Source organism: Myotis lucifugus, unplaced genomic scaffold (assembly GCF_000147115.1).
Source record: "Myotis lucifugus unplaced genomic scaffold, Myoluc2.0 scaffold_46, whole genome shotgun sequence".
Classification (NCBI taxonomy): domain Eukaryota; kingdom Metazoa; phylum Chordata; class Mammalia; order Chiroptera; family Vespertilionidae; genus Myotis; species Myotis lucifugus.
Window position 1 is genome coordinate 7,089,693 of NW_005871094.1, and position 17,869 is coordinate 7,107,561.

Below are 17,869 nucleotides of genomic sequence, written 5' to 3' on the forward strand. Positions count from 1 at the left end.
GGTGCTTAGTGGAGAGCTATGGCTTCCACGGGCACCTGATAGGAACTAGGAGTGGGAATGGCTCTGCGGAAAGTGGATGCCATGGCCAAACCAGACCATGTCATCACTTCTGGTGGCAAAAACCTTAATAAGAACTGAGAGCACATTGAAAACGACAGTTCTCAGGTAACCTGGGAGAGAAGTTTGAAGAAACTACAGCTGATGGTGGAAAAACTCAGACCGTCTGCAACTTTATAAATGGCACACTGTTGTCATCCCAATCCACCAAGGTTGCGGGTTCAATCGCAGTCAGGGCATATACAAGAACCAACCAAGGAATGCATAAATAAGTGGAACATATCAATGTTTCTCTCTCTTTCTCTCCAAAATCCGTCATTGGTTCAACATCAGGAATGGAATGGGAAGAAAAGTACAATAATGAGAAGACTGGAAGGCAGGAAATTAGTGGTGGAATGTGTCTTAAACAGTGTCACCTGTACTCAGACCTATGAAAAAGTAGAGTAAAAATTCCATCATCCTTCTGGACAAGAATTAGCTGTGAGGATAAACAAGCTCAGTTCAAGGAGCAAATCTCTCCAGGCTGTTTTGTTTTTCATCACTGTGTTCAGTTACCTTTATCGCAAACATTTTGCGCACAACTATTTCCGAGCGCTGGTTTAATTAGGATCAACCCTTTGGTTAGAAAATAAATGTATTTATGCTAAAAAAAAAAAAGCAAGTAGAATTTGCTTTCATTTTAATAAAAAGTGTATATATATATATATATATATATATATATATATATATATATATATATATATGAATGAAAAGAAAAAGATCTGGAAAAATATACAATAAGATGTTATCGATGGCAATCTTCGGGTGGTACAAATATGGGCTAAATATAGTAATATCAAAAAATGTGCCCTGGCCAAGTAACTCAGTTGGTTGAAGCATATCCCATACACCAGGGTTGATTCCTGGTCAGGACACATACCTAGGCTACAGGTTTGATCCCCAGTCAGGGTGTGTGCAACCGATTGATGTTTCTATCTCACATTGATGTTTCTCTCTCTCCCTCCCTCCCTCCCTCTCTCTCTCTCTCTCCCTCCCCCTGCCCTTCTCCCTTCCTCTCTCTAAAATCAATAAAAATATATCTATATTTTAAAAGTTTGCTTACTTGTATTTTCTAACTGCTTTGTAATAACAAAAGGTTATTTTAATTTTAAAAATCTCTCAGAAAGGAAAAAAATAATAAAATAAAATAAAATAAAATAAAGGGGAAAAAATCTCTCAGAGAAACCTGTCATTTAAAGGAATGTTTTGGCCCTAGCTGGTTTGGCTCAGTGGATAGAGCGTCGGCCTCCAGACTGGAGGGTCCCAGGTTTGATTCTGGTTCAGGGCACATGCCCGGGTTGCAGGCTCGATCCCTGGCCAGTAGGGGGTGTGCAGGAGGCAGCCAATCAATGATTCTCTCTCATCATTGATGTTTCCATCTCTCTCTCTCCCTCTCCCTTCCTCTCTGAAATCAATAAAAATATATTAAAAGAATAAAGGAATGTTTTTCAAGGGGGTAATTATCTCTCATTTTAACTATTTAATAAAATGGATTTTCATAGGATGGGGTACATGCTGGACTGGAGCAGTGCCTTAAAGTTTGTTATATCAGCACCTAACCTATAATCACATATTTTCTTATGCAAAATATGTAACAATTCATGCCATGAGAGTAGAGTAAATGTTTCTTTAGCTCTGTTTCAACACCAGGCAACTCCTGGATGTCGAGAGCTCTGAGAGTACTCACCATTCCCGTAAGCCCAGTCATCATTCATACGGTGGCGCACTTTCTGGTAAATGGCTGACATGGTTTTCATGTTGCTTTTCCTCCACTGGCGCCCCAGGTACTTGGTCTGTATTTTTAGCAGCTTCAGGACATAAAGTTGCAGCATGGCCTGTTTGACCTTGAGAGCCCGCTTTAAGATTGGAGCAGATTTAAACACCACCAGCATCTGCTCATTTAAAGAGGGATGAGAGTGAAGAAAGACAAATAAAAATATAAAGTTACTTGGGCGTTCCCCAACTCATAGACAAATAAAGCTAAACCTGGCTGACCTGAGATTACGCAGGGGAGCTTTTGGAAATCTATGGTCCAGGCTCCACTTAGATTTAGTCTTCAAGGAGGTCACTCCATTTATATTTCACAATTAAAAGTTTCTGATGTCAGTATAGAACTGCCTCATTCTTTTTCATTGTTGTATAAGATTGTATTATAAGGATACACCATAAGTTATTTAACCAGTTGGTCCCGTATTAATGAGCATTTAGGTTGTTTCCAATCTTTCATAATTACAAACAATGCTGCAATGAATAGCCATCGAGCTGCATTGTTTGGGATTTGTGAATATAGCTCAAATAACAATGCTAACTTCCCTAACAGAGAGGCCCTGAGGGAAGATCCACATCCAGCTCTCTAAAAAGCAATGTAAATATTTCTCTCATATAGAATAAATGCCCAGAATTAGAAGGGGCTAAATTTTTTCAAAATATATTTTTATTGAGTTCAGAGAAGGGAGAGGGAGGGAGAGATGGAAACATCAGTGATGAGAGAGAATCATTGATCGGCTGCCTCCTGCACGTCCCCTGGGGATAGAGCCTACAAACCCAGGCATGTGCCCTGACCAGGAATCGAACCTCCTGGTTCATAGGTCGACACTCAACCACTGAGCCACACTGGATGGGCAAGAGGGGCTAAATCTTACATAGCATTCAGTGTGTGTCTATAGAGCTTACAAAGCAGGAAGTCCATACAAATTAACTGAAGATTTAAAAACTCAGTGAGATGGACACCTCCATGATCAGAAGTCCCACTCACCATGGTTCTGGAATGCTTCCATTTGGTCAGTTTATTGAGCAGCCTCAGAAGGTTGATGCAGGAAAAGAGGTTCCTCCAGCAGAACTGGTTGTTGTCTCCAGCTTCCTGTAATAAGGCATGCCCGTCATAATCTCCACACCCATAAGACTTTTATTTCCATAGATGCCTGAAGTCGCTGTTGGTCAATTTAGATGAGGCCTTCCATATAAAATGCTACCTCCTCACTATCCTGCTTTTCACACACTGAGGCCAAAACATGTAATATCTTTTATCTGGTTAGAAACATGACACACGAACGTAGGAACTTCATTCAAGCAAGCTTTCTTGTGTAGCTTTCTAATTTAGGATCAGAGAAGAGATGCTTTCTACCCCATACACTTTGCACTTACATAAGCTATGTTTGTAACTGCCAGGAGTTATTCTGGTAGATTTCAAACTATGGTGGATGGGTCTGGTATTCATTGTGGCTGGATTTTTTAAATCAACCCCACCCTCCTTTATCAAACCATATTGCAGCAAATTGCTTAATTCTCCAGCACGGAAGAAAAAATGGCAGATGGTTAATTCTAACCAGGTGTTTCTCTTGTATGTTTCTTGATAACAAGAAGTAACAGATGGATGTCAGATTAGAAACAGGTATATACTCCTAGAAACATCATTCAGGGACAAAAATAGAGTCCTTACAGATTTGGAGGCCTATAAATATATACTGGTGGCAGAAGCTATATAAATCAATGAGTACGCATGGTGGCCAAACTAACATCTTGGAAATTCCTCACGTCTACAAAGTGATAACATAACGTAGGAGTAGGAGATGTATAGACGTGAACTGCTGTCTGGTGAACGGGAAATTACCCCTCCTCTCCCAAATAGATCTGAAGCAAGCAAATGTAATGTGGACTGAACATCCAAGATTTTTTAGTGTATTAGGTTAATATACATAAGACTACGGATCAAAAAGTTTCAGGGGAGGGTCAATGGGGGGGGGGGGAGAATATGTAATACTTTCAACAGTAAAGATTTAATAATAAAAAAAGTTTTAGGGAACCCTGGCCAGTGTGGCTCAATGGTTGAGCATTGTTCTATGCACCCAAAGGTCCCTGGTTCCATTCTTGGTCAGGGATCAAGTCTGGGCTGTGAGTTTGATCCCCAGTAGGGGACATGCAGGAGGCAATTGATCAATGTTTCTTTTTCTCTCTCCCTTTCCCTTCCTCTCTATCTAAAATCAAATTAAAAAAACACATTACTTAGCCCTAGCTGGTTTAGCTCAGTGGATAGAGCTTCAGCCTGCGGAATGAAGTGTCCTGGGTTCAATTCTGGTCAAGGGCACATACCTCGGTTGAGGGCTTAATCAGAGAAAAACTTTAAGTGTTATTTAAAGACTATCCTATACACTTAAAAAAACAGTACATTTTCTGTTTATAATTAATTAATTGAGCCTGAAAAAGAGATAAATCTTACTCATCTAAATATTAGTCTTTTCTGAGTACAGAAGCCATCAGTTGAGACAAATAAACCATTATATTGAGCACCTATGTGGAGTAAACTTGCTAGTTACTTAAGGCTGTTTACATAAGTTCACACAAACAATACAAAACAAACTGTGGTTACCAAATGAGACCACCAGGTGCCACTGTTGCTTCACAGAAAGATGAAATACCGACCATGAATTTGTATTTTATTAAAGCTAGACAATGCTTTCACCCACTCTTGCATAAAAATAAAGTCTTCTCAGAAGCATTACAATTAGCTAAGTAATTTTATGCTTATATCCTAAAAGGTCATTCTGAAGAGATACAGAGAACACATTGTACCAAGAAACAGATTCAGGCCCTGGCAGGTGTGGCTCAGTTGTTGGAACATTGTACCGTACACCGAAAGGTGGTAGGTTTGATTCCGGTCAGGGCATATGCCTGGGTTGCGGGTTTAATCCCTGGTGGGGGCATGTATTGGACACAACCGATCAGTGTTTCTCTCTCATATCCATTAAAAAAAAGAAATAGATTTAGGTCATAAAAGCTAACTATTTTCAAATACCCTACTAATAGAATTTGAATACTATCCATGTGCCACTTGTTTCTCATTCCAACTTTGAATGGCAGGGATGTAGGTCTCCACCCTTGCTCTGCTACATTCAATTGTAAAATTTTGGCAGTTACTTACTTCTCTATCCATAAAACAGTAATACCAACCTCATAGTTGTTTTAAAGATTGACTAATATGATGAACATAAACAGGGTTTGATACTTATGATCTCTCTCTGCAAGGGTAAGGAGCTCCTCTTGGCTGCTGAGACCACATCTAAGTAAGACAGCAGTTCTGCCCTGGTGCTAAAAAGGGTGCTAGACTTAGTGTCTCAGGACATGGGTCTTTCTCTAATTCAGGGTTTGTCATGAATAAAGCATGAACCATGAAAAGTCATTTTGTTCAATGGACATTTCTCATCTTTGAAATAGAGGTTTAGGCCAAATAGCTCTCATGTCCCCTCCAGCCAAAAATCCTATGGTTCTATAAAACCTGTACCACAGAAGGTATCATTCTGTTTTTACATAATAGACTTTAAAATATATATATTTTTATTGATTTCAGAGAGAAAGGGAGAGAGAAACATCAATGATGTGAGAATCACTGATCGGCTGCCCCCCGCCCCCCCACCACACACATACACTGGGGATCAAGCCTGCAATCCGGGCACGTGCCCTTGAATCAAACCTGGGACCCTTCAGTCCACAGGCTAATGCTCTATCTACTGAGCCAAACCAGCGAAGACCATAATAGACTTTTTTGATGCAACATTTTGCAAATATTAAAGTTGGGGTTGTGGCACACATAGGTGCTGTCATCTGGCCACTCAGCACTTATTGAGCTCCTTCTATATACCAAACATGGTGCTAGACTCTGGTGATATAAAAATGATGATGCACTAAAACAATTTTCTTGAGTAGTGTGATTATAGAGCTAGTAATTAGACTCCTTACTAAATGAATAGCATCGTTAGATTACATTTAGACAAGTACCACATACCCCATTCCATTTTATTAATCACCCCTTAAATGCAGTCCTGTTTGTTTGCATGAAAGAGCTTTTAAAATGGTAGATAAATAAATAAATAAAATAAAAATGATGATGATACTATCTCTTACTTCAAGGACTTTTCAGTCAAATAGAGAAACCGATATAAATTACAATGCAACGGGGTGAGGGTAGGGACTGAGGAATACCTAATGAGCTGTGGCAATACATGATGAGACTGACACTTGGTCTTCACTGTGCTATTCATCAGTCAGTTTCATGCATTAATAACTCTGAGGGCCTTGGCCAGATTGGCTCAGTTGGTTGGGTATCGTCCCATGCACCAAAAGATCCCTGGTTCGATTCCCAGTCAGGGCACATGTCCAGGTTGTGGCCTCCATCCCTACTGGGGGGCATGAAAGAGGCAGCCTATCGATGTTACCCTCTCACATCAATGTTCCTCTCTCTCTCCTTCTCCCTTACTTTCTCTCTAAAAATCAATTAAAATATATATTTTTTATTTAAAAAAATATTTTATTGATTTTTTTACAGAGAGGAAGGGAGAGGGATAGAGAGTTAGAAACATTGATGAGAGAGAAACATCGATCAGCTGCCTCCTGCACACTCCCCACCGGGGTGGTGCCCGCAACCAAGGTACATGCCCTTGACCGGAATCGAACCTGGGACCCTTTAGTCCGCAGGCCAACGCTCTATCCACCGAGCCAAACTGGTTAGGGCAATATATATATATTTTTAAAAAGAATAACTCTGAGGGACTTTTCTGACTTGCCTAGAGCTGTTTCCAGGATGAAGAATTTTCTGGGTCATCCTTCTGTGGCTATATTGACTTTTGCCTCAGAGAGACGTAGGCATTTTGGTATTTTCCGAAGTACCACTCCTGGGTTTTATAACCCGAATGGAAATGAAAAGTGCATAGCCTCTGGCACAGCAGAAAGGCAGATAATTATTTGGGATGACCAGACAAGATTCTCCTGCCATTCTGCGCAGATGTTCACATTCAATTTCAGTCTAATTATCTTCCTAAATGTCCTCTCCTCCTTAGTGTTTTCCACTGACCCTTTTCTTGACAAAATGCTATGCACAGCTTTTCCAAACTGTTCTCAACTGGGTCAGCAGCTCTAAACCCCTACTGGCTCTGTGCTATTGCCAATAGGCCTTGTTAATCTGAGACTCACAAACCAGGGCATTATGGAGGCAGAGAAGCAATGGAAGAGCAAGTGCCAGCCTCTGCTACTTGGCATTTTCAAAGGCTACCGAATCCGCATCTGCTTACCAGACTCTCCGTAGTAAGTTCTGGCAAATCCTGGATGGTACAGCAAGGGTAATCCAGGACCGAGATGCTGCAAGATGCAGAGATAAGGACAGGCTTTGGGTAAATGGCAACGGCAGGAAACAGCTGTATGTTAAAGGGCAGGGGTTAGTTCTCTCCAGCAGGCCCTATCTATTTCCCAAATTGCTTAGAGACCTTGGCTGAAACCGAGGGCTTTGGTGCCAGGCAACTCCAGCTCTGGTCTCCTCTCTTCACGGAGAGGAACTAGCAGAGAGGAACTAACAGAGTTCTTTCAGGCTGGCCCCCATCTGGCAGAGGCAAAAGAGAGCAGAAAGAGAGCCCTGTATAGCCACCTTTCTCCTTCCTTCTTTAAAGGAATATGTAAACTTGTCTGCAGTTGAGTTTCTGTATTTAAGTATATGCTTGTGTATATGTGTGAATGTAACTGTGCTCCCAGAGATGCTGCTAAAACTTATTGCACTTAACAAACTGTGGATGTGAGGATGCAATGCAGACTTCTGTGTCTTTCTGAAAGCCAGGAGCTCTTGGGAATAATCACATAAGCTACCCCTACAGGAAGCTTGAGACAGAGGCAGCAGCCTACAGCAGGGCCAGTCTAGTAGCTCAAGAATGGTAATAGCATCTGCCTCCAAGGGAGCTGGAGGCTCTGTGGGGAGCCCAGGGAAGCAGGAGAAATAAGGCACCACATGATGACAGGAACACAGTCACTTAAAATGACCTTTCTTTCCTCTTCTCCCTTCTTCATGGGTACAATGCAGAATTGAGATTCGGTAATCTCTAATGCTTCTCCTGGTTGGGACATTCCATGAGGTTTTAAACACCAATCTTGCCCTGGCCTGTGTTGCTCAGTGGTTGCTCAAAAGTGTTGCCCTGGGGACCAAAGGGTCACGGTCAAGGGCACGTACCTGGGTTGCAGGTTCGATCCCCAGCCCCAGTTAGGGCGCATGAGGGATGGAAACCAATTGATGTGTCTCTCTCACATCAATGTCTCTGTCTCTCCCTCCCTCCTTCTTTCCCTTCTATTCTGTCTAAAAATCAATAGAAAAAATATCTTCAGGTAAGGATTAACAAAAACAAAACAAAACAAAACAAAATTTAAAAACCAACAATCTATCTGAACTAATGCAGTTGGAAATAAGAAGACTATGGGGTTCCTTGGACCTGTCTCTCTATTTCGAAAGTCAAACTCTATCCAAACAAAAGGCAACAATTTATTCCACTAGAAATGTTTACCTTTGTCCAAGAAACACACAAAGATAACCAAGGGAACAAAGGGAGGAGAGGAGAGGCCAATGGCTCTCTCTACAATGTTGCTCATCATCTTAATTCACTCTACTAGATCCTCCCAGGGTTGCCAGTTCTTTGCTGCTCCTTTAGGAAAAACATTCTGGGCTGGCTTATCCACTCAGCTAGCCACCTCCCACTGACAAAGCCCCATGGCAAAGTAGGTGCTGAGGACCAGGAAACGGGGGCGGGAAATCAAAAATGGATTTATTCTAATCTCAGTGAACTGAATTCTAGCCTAAGGGGGAATAAAAGACAGTTACAAGTTTCTACACTATCTAGGTTGTAAGAGCCATAAGGAAACTGTGCAATACTGAGCTGTGGGTGCTCCAAGTTTCTCAGGGATTATGCACCAGTGAAATATACTGTGGGTGGTAGACAGGAGGACCATCTTATCCAGGCCAACCTTAGCAAATGGCATAGTCTGGCTCTTTCAACTCCAAATGATCTCGATGGACACAGATTGGATTGTTTGCCCCTCCTCTTCTAGGCCCAGGAGTGCATTTAGCTCCTGAACCCAACTTCCCAGCCACAGTTGACTGAGCCAGGGACAGACCTCTAACCCTGGGAATGTGGAACAAGGATTGAGAGCCAATTCAGTCTGAGTGGCATGGGGCAGGACATGTTGAGCTCATACGGGCATATTTCAGAGAGTGGCCTGGGAAACAGACACTACTATTTGCAAGTGAGAGAAGACATGGGAGTGGAGTACAGAGGCTTGGTGTCCATAGATAGAGGTGGAGGACTGCCTGGGCTCCCTACAGACCAACCCTGAGGCTCAGAGCTGCATCCCTGTCCTAGGACCTCAAGATGATATACCTCACATTTCCTCCTAACAAATTACCTACTATGCATTACCTACCTAGCTGGTTTTAGTTACTTAGAACTAAAAAGGTTGACTGATACACAGAGGTGCCTTCATGAAGCTGTGGCCCTTACCTCGCCCAACCTACACTTCCATTTTCCCTGATAATTCAACTAGCAAGTCTTAGTGTTAGTTTTATTTTTATTTTTTGTTAATCCTCATCAAAGGAAATTGTTCCATTGACTTTTGTAGAGAGTGGAAGGGAGGGGGAGAGACAGAGAGAAACATCGATGTGAGAGAGACACATTGATTAGTTGCCTCCTGCACACGCCCCAACCAGGGCTGAGGATTGAGCCTGCAACTGAGGTACATGCCCTTGACTGGGATCGAACCTGGGACCTTTTAGTCTACAGGCCAATGCTCTATCCACTGAGCCAAATCAGCTAGGGCTTAGTGTTATTTTTAAGGCGGCCAGTGCATAAATCTCCTGTAGTTAGAAAAAAAACAAAACCAAAAAACCCCTGAATTCTCAAATGCTTCCTTCAAACAGGAAAAGTATTTAAATCACTCTCATATATATTTATCTTAACTAATGCTTATAAAAGCTCTATGATTCAGTCAGAAGAGGCATTATTTTCATTTTAAAGATGGAAATACTGTGGCTCAGAGAAACAAAGTGTCTTACTTGAGATTACATAGCTAGCAAATGGCTGATCCAGGCCAGCAATCGAGGTCTCATGACTTCCGGTTCCGTGTGTGTGTGTGTGTGTGTGTGTGTGTGTGTGTGAAACTACATATAAGTAAGCTGCCTCTCCCTGGAGGAATCTCAGGCTGTGCTGACATACTGGTGAGGCAACATCTCCTAGCCCCTCTCCACTCACTCCGAGTAATCCGCCTTCTACTTTAGAAACTTTGCCTCTATTAAAGCACTTCTGGTAGACTCTCCTGATTCACAGGCTTCCAGTTCTCATGGAAACAGCCAAGTAAGGAACAAGGTTCTGTTCTGTAACCTTCCCTTTCTGCCATGTCCCCACTTGGCTGGAGGAGTGGAAAGCAATTTGTATTCACAATTGTGATCAGAAAGCAATTTGTGTTTTGATCCTATCTTTGCTGCTTACTTAACAAGTCTCACTAGCATGTTAATCTTGAGCAACTCAATTAACCTGTTGTTTCCTAATTGGTAAAATGAGAAATAAAACTTGTTGTAATACCACTTAGGACTGCTTTGGAGATTAAATAAAATAATGGATAGAGAAATAGTGTAATTTTAAAAACTACAAATTGATCTACTATTTTTCAGTTATAAATTCACTATAACACTTTACAGTTTACAAAGTAGTGTAACTAACCCAACTTATGATTTATACTAAGATCGGGGCTGAAATTTTATCGTTGTAGTTTTATTACTTTGAGTCATGACATTTTTCAGTTTTTAAAATTTTAAAAATACAAATATCTTTGTGACGAGGCCAAATCATATACCCCAAAAGCTAACACTTCAAGGAAATAAAATAGTAATCGCTCTAAAATAGAACTTGGGACAGCAAAACTGACAGGTTCAGAAATAATGTAATTTTTCTCAATCATCCCAAACTAGCCCTTTTGAAATAAAAGTGTCCAGAGTCCATACCTGTTTTTAGCAGTGATGTAGGACAAAATATTTTGATTGAAGAATTTCAGGATCAATGGAATGCAGTTGGCAAATACCAAATGTTGTGATACATATTCAAACTGAATTAAAAGATCAAAGTGGAAAGGGCTGCTTATTTGGGGGAGAAAAGAAGATCTGTATGAAAAACAGGCAAATATAAATCTAACATCCATCCCTAAAGATATCCACTGGCCGCCTGTGTTATCAGTCTTTCTGCCTGGGAAGGGGGAGAATCGTCTCCAGCTCGCCCATCCTACCTGGAGGGGGACAATCGGTAGTGTTATATAGGTCGCAAACTCCTGACCAAAAGCACAAAACATAAACCGGAGAGAAAGCCCTATTACCGATCAACAGAACTGCTGTGAGATTTGCTCTTAAGCTCAACAGGAAAGGAAGGCAACCCCGAGGGAGTTGTCTTCCACACCAAAGCTCTGGCTCCTAGTGTTTCAACTGTGATTGATACAGCAAGGACAGGTGCAACTCACCCCAGCAGCTGCTGGCATCACTCAGCCAGCACGGAGACAACACATAACCAAATGGGCCACTGGAATGTGGGCTCCATGCCAGTCTGTGTGGTTCCCTGTACTTAGAATGTCATATTTTAATGAACGAACCAAGAGCCCTTCAGTCAACAGATACTGCACTGAGAATAAGTCGAGGACCTCTTATGAGCATAACACCACAGCACAGGGGCTCCACTTGGCTCTCCTGAATCTGGATGGGGTCTGTGTCCAGGAAGACCTAGTGGAGGCAGTGTCGTGAAGTTATGCCATCTGGATTTTGCCCAAGATACACTGAGGAGCACCAGACAATTTTCTCCAGATCCAGAACCGAGACTGCTAGGACAGTGCAGAAACTGGGTCGAAAAAGCAGAAAATTGTGCTGTTTTAAATCCCCTACTTCTTCCTGATTACCAAAAAGTAGCCTTGGTAGCAAGCTAAGCTGCCCTCTGCCCCTAAATGTGTGGTTACAGGGGAGGCGTCAGCTGGTGCTGCCCATTTCTCTCTTTTGCTCAAATCTTTCCCCCTGGCAGCTGACCCAGGGTTTTTTCCCCAAAGCCCCAGATGGAGGAGACGATGCATACTCTCTATCAAGTGATGGAAAACTTTTTCCAGTTTTAGATGTGTCTGTAGCCTTGTCAGGATTCACTGCCACTGACACACACTGGCAAGACCCATCAAGCCACCCACCTGTCTGGCTGTTGATCCACCTACTGCCACCAAGAGGAGCAAACAGAAGCAGACATCCTCAGTTCTCTGTCCTTTCTACTAGGACCACTATCTCCCACCAGGCCCAACTCCTCCCAGCCCTGCTGCTGCTCAGCAAACATGAGCAGACGTGTGAGCACCCAGGACACGCTAACAAACCTACAGATGTCCCGGAATGTACTAAAATAGTCAAGCCTGCCATGGACACAGACCCTGCAGGGCCTCCCCTGCACTCTAAGGACCTGCTCTTCCACCAGCAAGCTTGGTTTTGACTTCACAGGAGGAAAACAGAGCAGAGCCTCTGTGCAGGAATGAGATGCCTCCTCTCCCCCATGGTCTCACCACAGCGACCATCCATTACTGCTTCCATCTTCCCCTATACCTTGCTTATGGCAATGTATGCTTACAGAAGAACCAAGTCTAAACTCCTCAGCACGGCAAACAATGCGTTTATGAGGAAACAGGTTAACCTTTCCTAGATTTGGTTTCCTCCTCTATAAAACAGGCATAAAGTAAGACCTACCTCATAGGGCTGAGAGAATTAATTGAGATCCCACACAAGCTTAACAGAGTGCCCGGCCCATTATAGGTACTTAATAATTGTGCGCTATCACATGTGTTATGTCCTCCCTGTTGTCCCCTCCAGCCTTACGGACTTTCACAAATTAGCTTTTCTGCTTGAAGTGCTTCCTGTCCTCTTTCCCTGACAACTCCCACATTGTAGCTAATCTCTCTTTAGGACTCGGGTTGAAGTCACTTCACCTCAGGCTGGATTAGGTATTTCCCTATCAGGCAATGCTTAACTGTGCTTATCACTCTACGATTGGATCTTTATGTATCTGTATCCTTTACAAGACCTCTAAGCCCTTAAGAGCCAGAAACATGCCTTATTCAGAATTAGATCTCAAATGTTAGAAAGGTGCTTCGCATATAGAAAACCATTCTCAACATGCCGCCCCGCCCTCCATTTTTGTAGAATGCTTGAATCCTATCACCCATTGTTTTAAAGCTGGCTGGGCAGAGATTCCTACCCACAACCCTCAGATCATGCTCAAAGGACATAGACATCAGCACCTTTCTAGAACAGTCCCCCACATCCCACACCATATCTCCACCCCAAGCTTGTACAACAGGCATTTTGATTCCCTGAGTGAGACAAAGAAAAGGCTGAAAGATACTCAGCTGGATTACAAGGGCCCTGGTGTCCCTTCTTTAGGAGACAGGGCCTAGTGAACACGGAGACCCATGGAGAAGCGCTCCTAGCTGCTCACCTGGTAGATGTGGTTCAGTTTGAAGTGCTTGAGGAGCAGCAGGAGCAGGGCAGAAATACTCTTTACAATGATCTCCTTGTGCCTGTTCACGTCGATGCCCAGCTTCATGCTCTGGAGAACAGTGACGCTACAATAGGGACAGGAGGGGTCAATGTCGAGGGTGGCTGGAGAGAGCTTCTACACAGTACATACTTGGATCGGATACGATGTACACAGGAGAGCCAGAGCTTAGGAAACCTGAGTTTCTGTGCTAGGGAAACCTCCCGAGTTCCTGCTGATAAGCCTGTCTGGAGAAAAGCTCCTCTGGACTCTGTTTCTCTCTCTCCTTTGGCAAGCTCATCCCTTGGCAATGTCCACCCACATACCTGTGCAGCCAGTCGCTGGCACGCATACTGCCCTCCAGACCCTCAATTCTGAGCTAAAGGGAGCACAGCAGAGAGCACTGCGATGGAAAGGGGCTACTGCTGGGGGAAGGGAGATCTCTTTGGAGATAATCCCTGTGTTAACCAGGTGGGGTGGGGACTAGAGAGACCTCGCGGACAAGACAGCTAGTATTCAGCCGCCGCCACAGTTGAAGCACTCACGGCATCTCCTCAGGCAGGACATCTGCCAGAATATTGATAGAGTCTGTCTTAGCCTTGGAGGTGGGAGCTGCCGCCAGCAGAATCTTAAGCAGAGCAATCTGGAAAGTAGAAAATGAGGAATCCATCCCATGCAACAAGGCTATTTCTCAATGCCTCAACAGTCCTATGGGAAGTGTTTTAAAGTCTTCCTCTAAGTCCTTCCCTCAATGACCAGATCTCCCCAGCCTCCAGAGGGGCAACCAGGTGTCCAGTCCTGAGAGGCCTGCCTGTGAGAGTCAGGAGCCAGAAGGGAGCTGACAGGCTGCTGTGCTTCAAGACTGCTCTTTCCAGAGAGGAAGATGGGAAAGGCAAAGTGAGAGGGACAAGGTCTAGAAATAAAGTGGGAGGCATAAGCAAGATTTCACGTCCTCTACCCTTTCCTTCCTCTAACCCTGACCATCAGCATCCTCACCATTCTTAGCCTGAGGCTATCTAGAACATGACAGACCACAGCAGACCTCAGGGGGACGAGGGTCCCCAATACACCCTGCACAGATCCCATCTTGATCTCCATCCCTCCAAAAGGACTAGGGAGTCCCGCCAAGTCCTCCTTCCTCTTGCAGGAGCCCCGAGGAAAGCTCAGAATTCTAATGTGTTAGAGAAAGCCTCGACTGAGGAGTGAAAGCTCAGGAAACAAGCTGAAATGATGGACATCTCAGCTTGAAATGACTCTCAGCTGTCTGTTCCTTGAAGCAAAGAAGGGCAACTTCTTACCATGTCCTTACCCCACCACCTCTTACCATGTACTGGGGGAGGCTATACAGCATGCCCTGGTAGAGGATTTCACATGGCGTCTCTGGCACTACCTCTTCCCCCTACAGCAGGAAACACACAGTTACCCAGGCCATTTTCCAGTTGACCAAAGGCTATGTGAAGTGTGGCATGCAAAGAGCACTGAGCTGGGAGTCCTAGGTTCTACCCTCGCTGTGTTAATGTTTCCTTATATGACCTTGGGTAAGTTACTTTCCCTATCTGGGTCCTAATTTCCTCTTCTGTAGCTCAGTGGGCTGGGCTGGATGACCGCTCTGGGCTCTTCCAGCCCTAACAAGCTATGATTCTGGTTTTCACATTATCTGGAGTCGACCCAAATTCTTTTTTCCATATCCCAGCTGGATCAGGAGTAAAAACTCCCAACGAGGAGACGGCTCAGACCACTACTTTACTGAACACATGGGGACTTAATTCAGGCTGCAGGTATGCCCGGGACACTGGGAACAGACAGCCCACACAGAGCCACTTCCCAGGGTGTCAATCTGAGGCCACCTGAGAGCACTAAAATGCTCTGGAGCCAGAAAGGAAAGGCAGGTGACTCAATAGAGAGGGTTAATAAGACAGATGGGTAACCTATGGCCTGGAGAAGCAGGAAGGACTATTGGCTGATAAGCTTTTAGGTGTAAACTATTTTTACTTCTCTATTAGCCCCTACAACATTCCTTTCTCCTTCCTGACCAGCCCCTTCATGCACAACTCTCTTCGTCCTTTTGATGACCCCACCTAAGCCCTTTGTCGGAGTATGGAGACGACCTCCAGTGCTCGAGAGGCTACTCAAGGCCACTGTCATCTTTGGGCAATGCAGTCCTTCCTCACCCAAGGTCTGTCTATTACAGGGCAAGGGTCAGTGCCATGAGAACCTAAGGAAGGTGCTTAGCCCTTTTTCATCCCCCCCCACCTCAGCTATGCTTAAATAAGCAAAAGTCTTAATTGGACATTCAGTAAAACCTGCAATCCCTGTGTGCTTGCCTTTCTGCTATCCAAAAATGCCCATTTTCCATCTTTACCCCTTTCTCAAATCAACCCCCTTTTCTCAAATCAACCCCCTGGTCCACACCCCTAAAAAGTGGTAACCCTGCCTCAAACTCAAGGAGAAAACAAGCAACCGGACAGGCACACCCTCATCTTCTCTTTGCCAAATCTGCCAGAGTCTCCACCTTCCTTCTTGACATTAAGGTCGAACCACCTGTGCTCCTAAGAAAGGCCAGCCCTCCATTTGTGCTTAGAATCTCACTCTTTTCCTTTGTCGAATGTAGTAGTTCTGTATGTATCCCCTCCCCGCTGGATCATCTCTTTAGGACGTAAACATGCTCTAGTGTCACCTAGCTATAAGACATTTTCCCTCGACTCCACATCCTCCTTCAGCTCCCATACTTGTTCTATTACCCTTCTCACAATAAAACTTCTGTGCTGTATATGTCAACTGTCTACCTCCTTTTGTTACATTCCTTTTTCAACACACCAACTAGGCTTCTAGCCCCACCACTTCACTGGAGGTTGCTCTTTTCAAGGTCATCAGTTTTCTTCATGTTGCCAAATTCAATGGACACCTTGTTCTTACTATGCTCCATTTATCAGCAACATTTGACTTAGAAAATCACTCCCTTCTTTTAAAAAAAAATATTTTTACTGATTTCAGAAAGGAAGGGAGGAGAGAGAGATGAAACATCAATGATGAGAGAGAATCATTTATCGGCTGCCTCCTGCATGCCCCACACTGGGGATCGAGCCCACAACCTGGGAATGTGCCCTGACTGGGAATCGAACCATGACCTCCTGGTTCATAGTTCGATGCTCAACCACTGAGCCACGCTGGCCAGGCCACTCCCTTTTTGAAAGATTTTTTTTCTTAGCTTTTATAGTATCACAATATCCTGGATTTCCTCCTACCCCCGAGTGTTTTTCTTACTCTTTTTTCTCTTTATTGAAGAAGGTATTACATATGCGTCCTTATCCCCCTATTGCCCCCCCCCCCCTTATTCTTCTTTGTTGGCACCTTTCCTGGCTCATCCCACCCTCAACAAATTGGTGTGTCCCAGGGTTTTGTCCTGGGTTTAATCCTCTTTTCTATATCCACTCCCTCCCTGGGTTATCTCAGCCAGTTCTATGGCTTTTAACACTGTCCAAGCCAACAGTTTCCAAATTTATTTCTCTAGGCCAGTCCTCTCTCTAGAACTCTAGACCCATATATCTAATCGCTTGGTTGCTCTGCATGAGTGTCTAATGGATATTTAAAACTTACTATGTCCAAAATAGAACTGTTGATAAAACAGAACTCCCATCTTGGCAAATGGTACTTATTCTTGATTCCTCTTTTTGCCTCTCTATCCACATCCAATTGAACTGCAACTCTTGTCAGTTATACCTCCAAAATACAACCCAAATTCATCCACTTTTCCCTAGCTCCACAATTGCTACTCCAGCACAAGTCACCATCATCTCTCACCTTGACTACTGTAACAGCTTCCTAACTGATCTTCCCACTTCCACTCTTTCCTGGTCCAGTCTTTACACAGCAGTCAATAGTTTCTTAAAAGATAAATCAGATGTCACTCCCCTATTTAAAATCTCCAAAGGTTTCCCCTTCGTATTGGGAATCAACTTTAAGCTCCCTATTTTGCTTACAGGTCCTGCATAAAATTGGTCCAGACCATCTCCTACAAGCCTGCCCCTCCCATGCTCCAGTGGGCCGCACACCACCTGAACAGCCTTTATTCACTATATCTAATGCCCTGAGCTTTGCTCTTACCTAGTTAAAAGCTGTTCCCTCTGCTTGGAACGCTCTTTCCCCTGATGTTTCTATGGCCACTCCTTCTTGTACCTCATATCTTAGCTCAGTGGTCGGCAAACCGCGGCTCGCGAGCCACATGCAGCTCTTAGGCCCCTAGAGTGTGGCTCTTCCACAAAACACCGGTTCTTCCACAAAATACTGACTTCTGCGCATGGGCCACAAAGTTTCAATCACACTGTACGTGCACACCTGCCGTGGTATTTGGTGGGAGAGCCACACTCAAGGAACGAACAGCCGCATGGTCTGGGTCAATGACCCTGTGGCCAGACCTGGATCTACAAGGCGATATC

The 17,869-nt window shown here is 43.9% G+C and overlaps 1 protein-coding gene across 3 annotated transcripts in view; it reads right to left on the reverse strand.

Moving 5' to 3' along the window:
- Positions 1–17,869, reverse strand: part of STRIP2 (striatin interacting protein 2) — a 44,893-nt gene that overhangs the window by 9,117 nt on the left and 17,907 nt on the right. For 2 of the 3 annotated variants that reach the window (XM_006088366.3, XM_023753530.1), the window contains 7 exons: positions 14,758–14,832; positions 13,979–14,076; positions 13,395–13,521; positions 10,895–10,995; positions 7,158–7,224; positions 2,852–2,956; positions 1,784–1,988 (listed from right to left, as the gene is read on the reverse strand). In XM_006088366.3, the coding sequence (XP_006088428.1) occupies positions 1,784–1,988; positions 2,852–2,956; positions 7,158–7,224; positions 10,895–10,995; positions 13,395–13,521; positions 13,979–14,076; positions 14,758–14,832 (778 nt within the window). The remainder of the gene's footprint in view (positions 1–1,783; positions 1,989–2,851; positions 2,957–7,157; positions 7,225–10,894; positions 10,996–13,394; positions 13,522–13,978; positions 14,077–14,757; positions 14,833–17,869) is intronic. The other variant, XM_023753531.1, reaches the window with a different exon arrangement.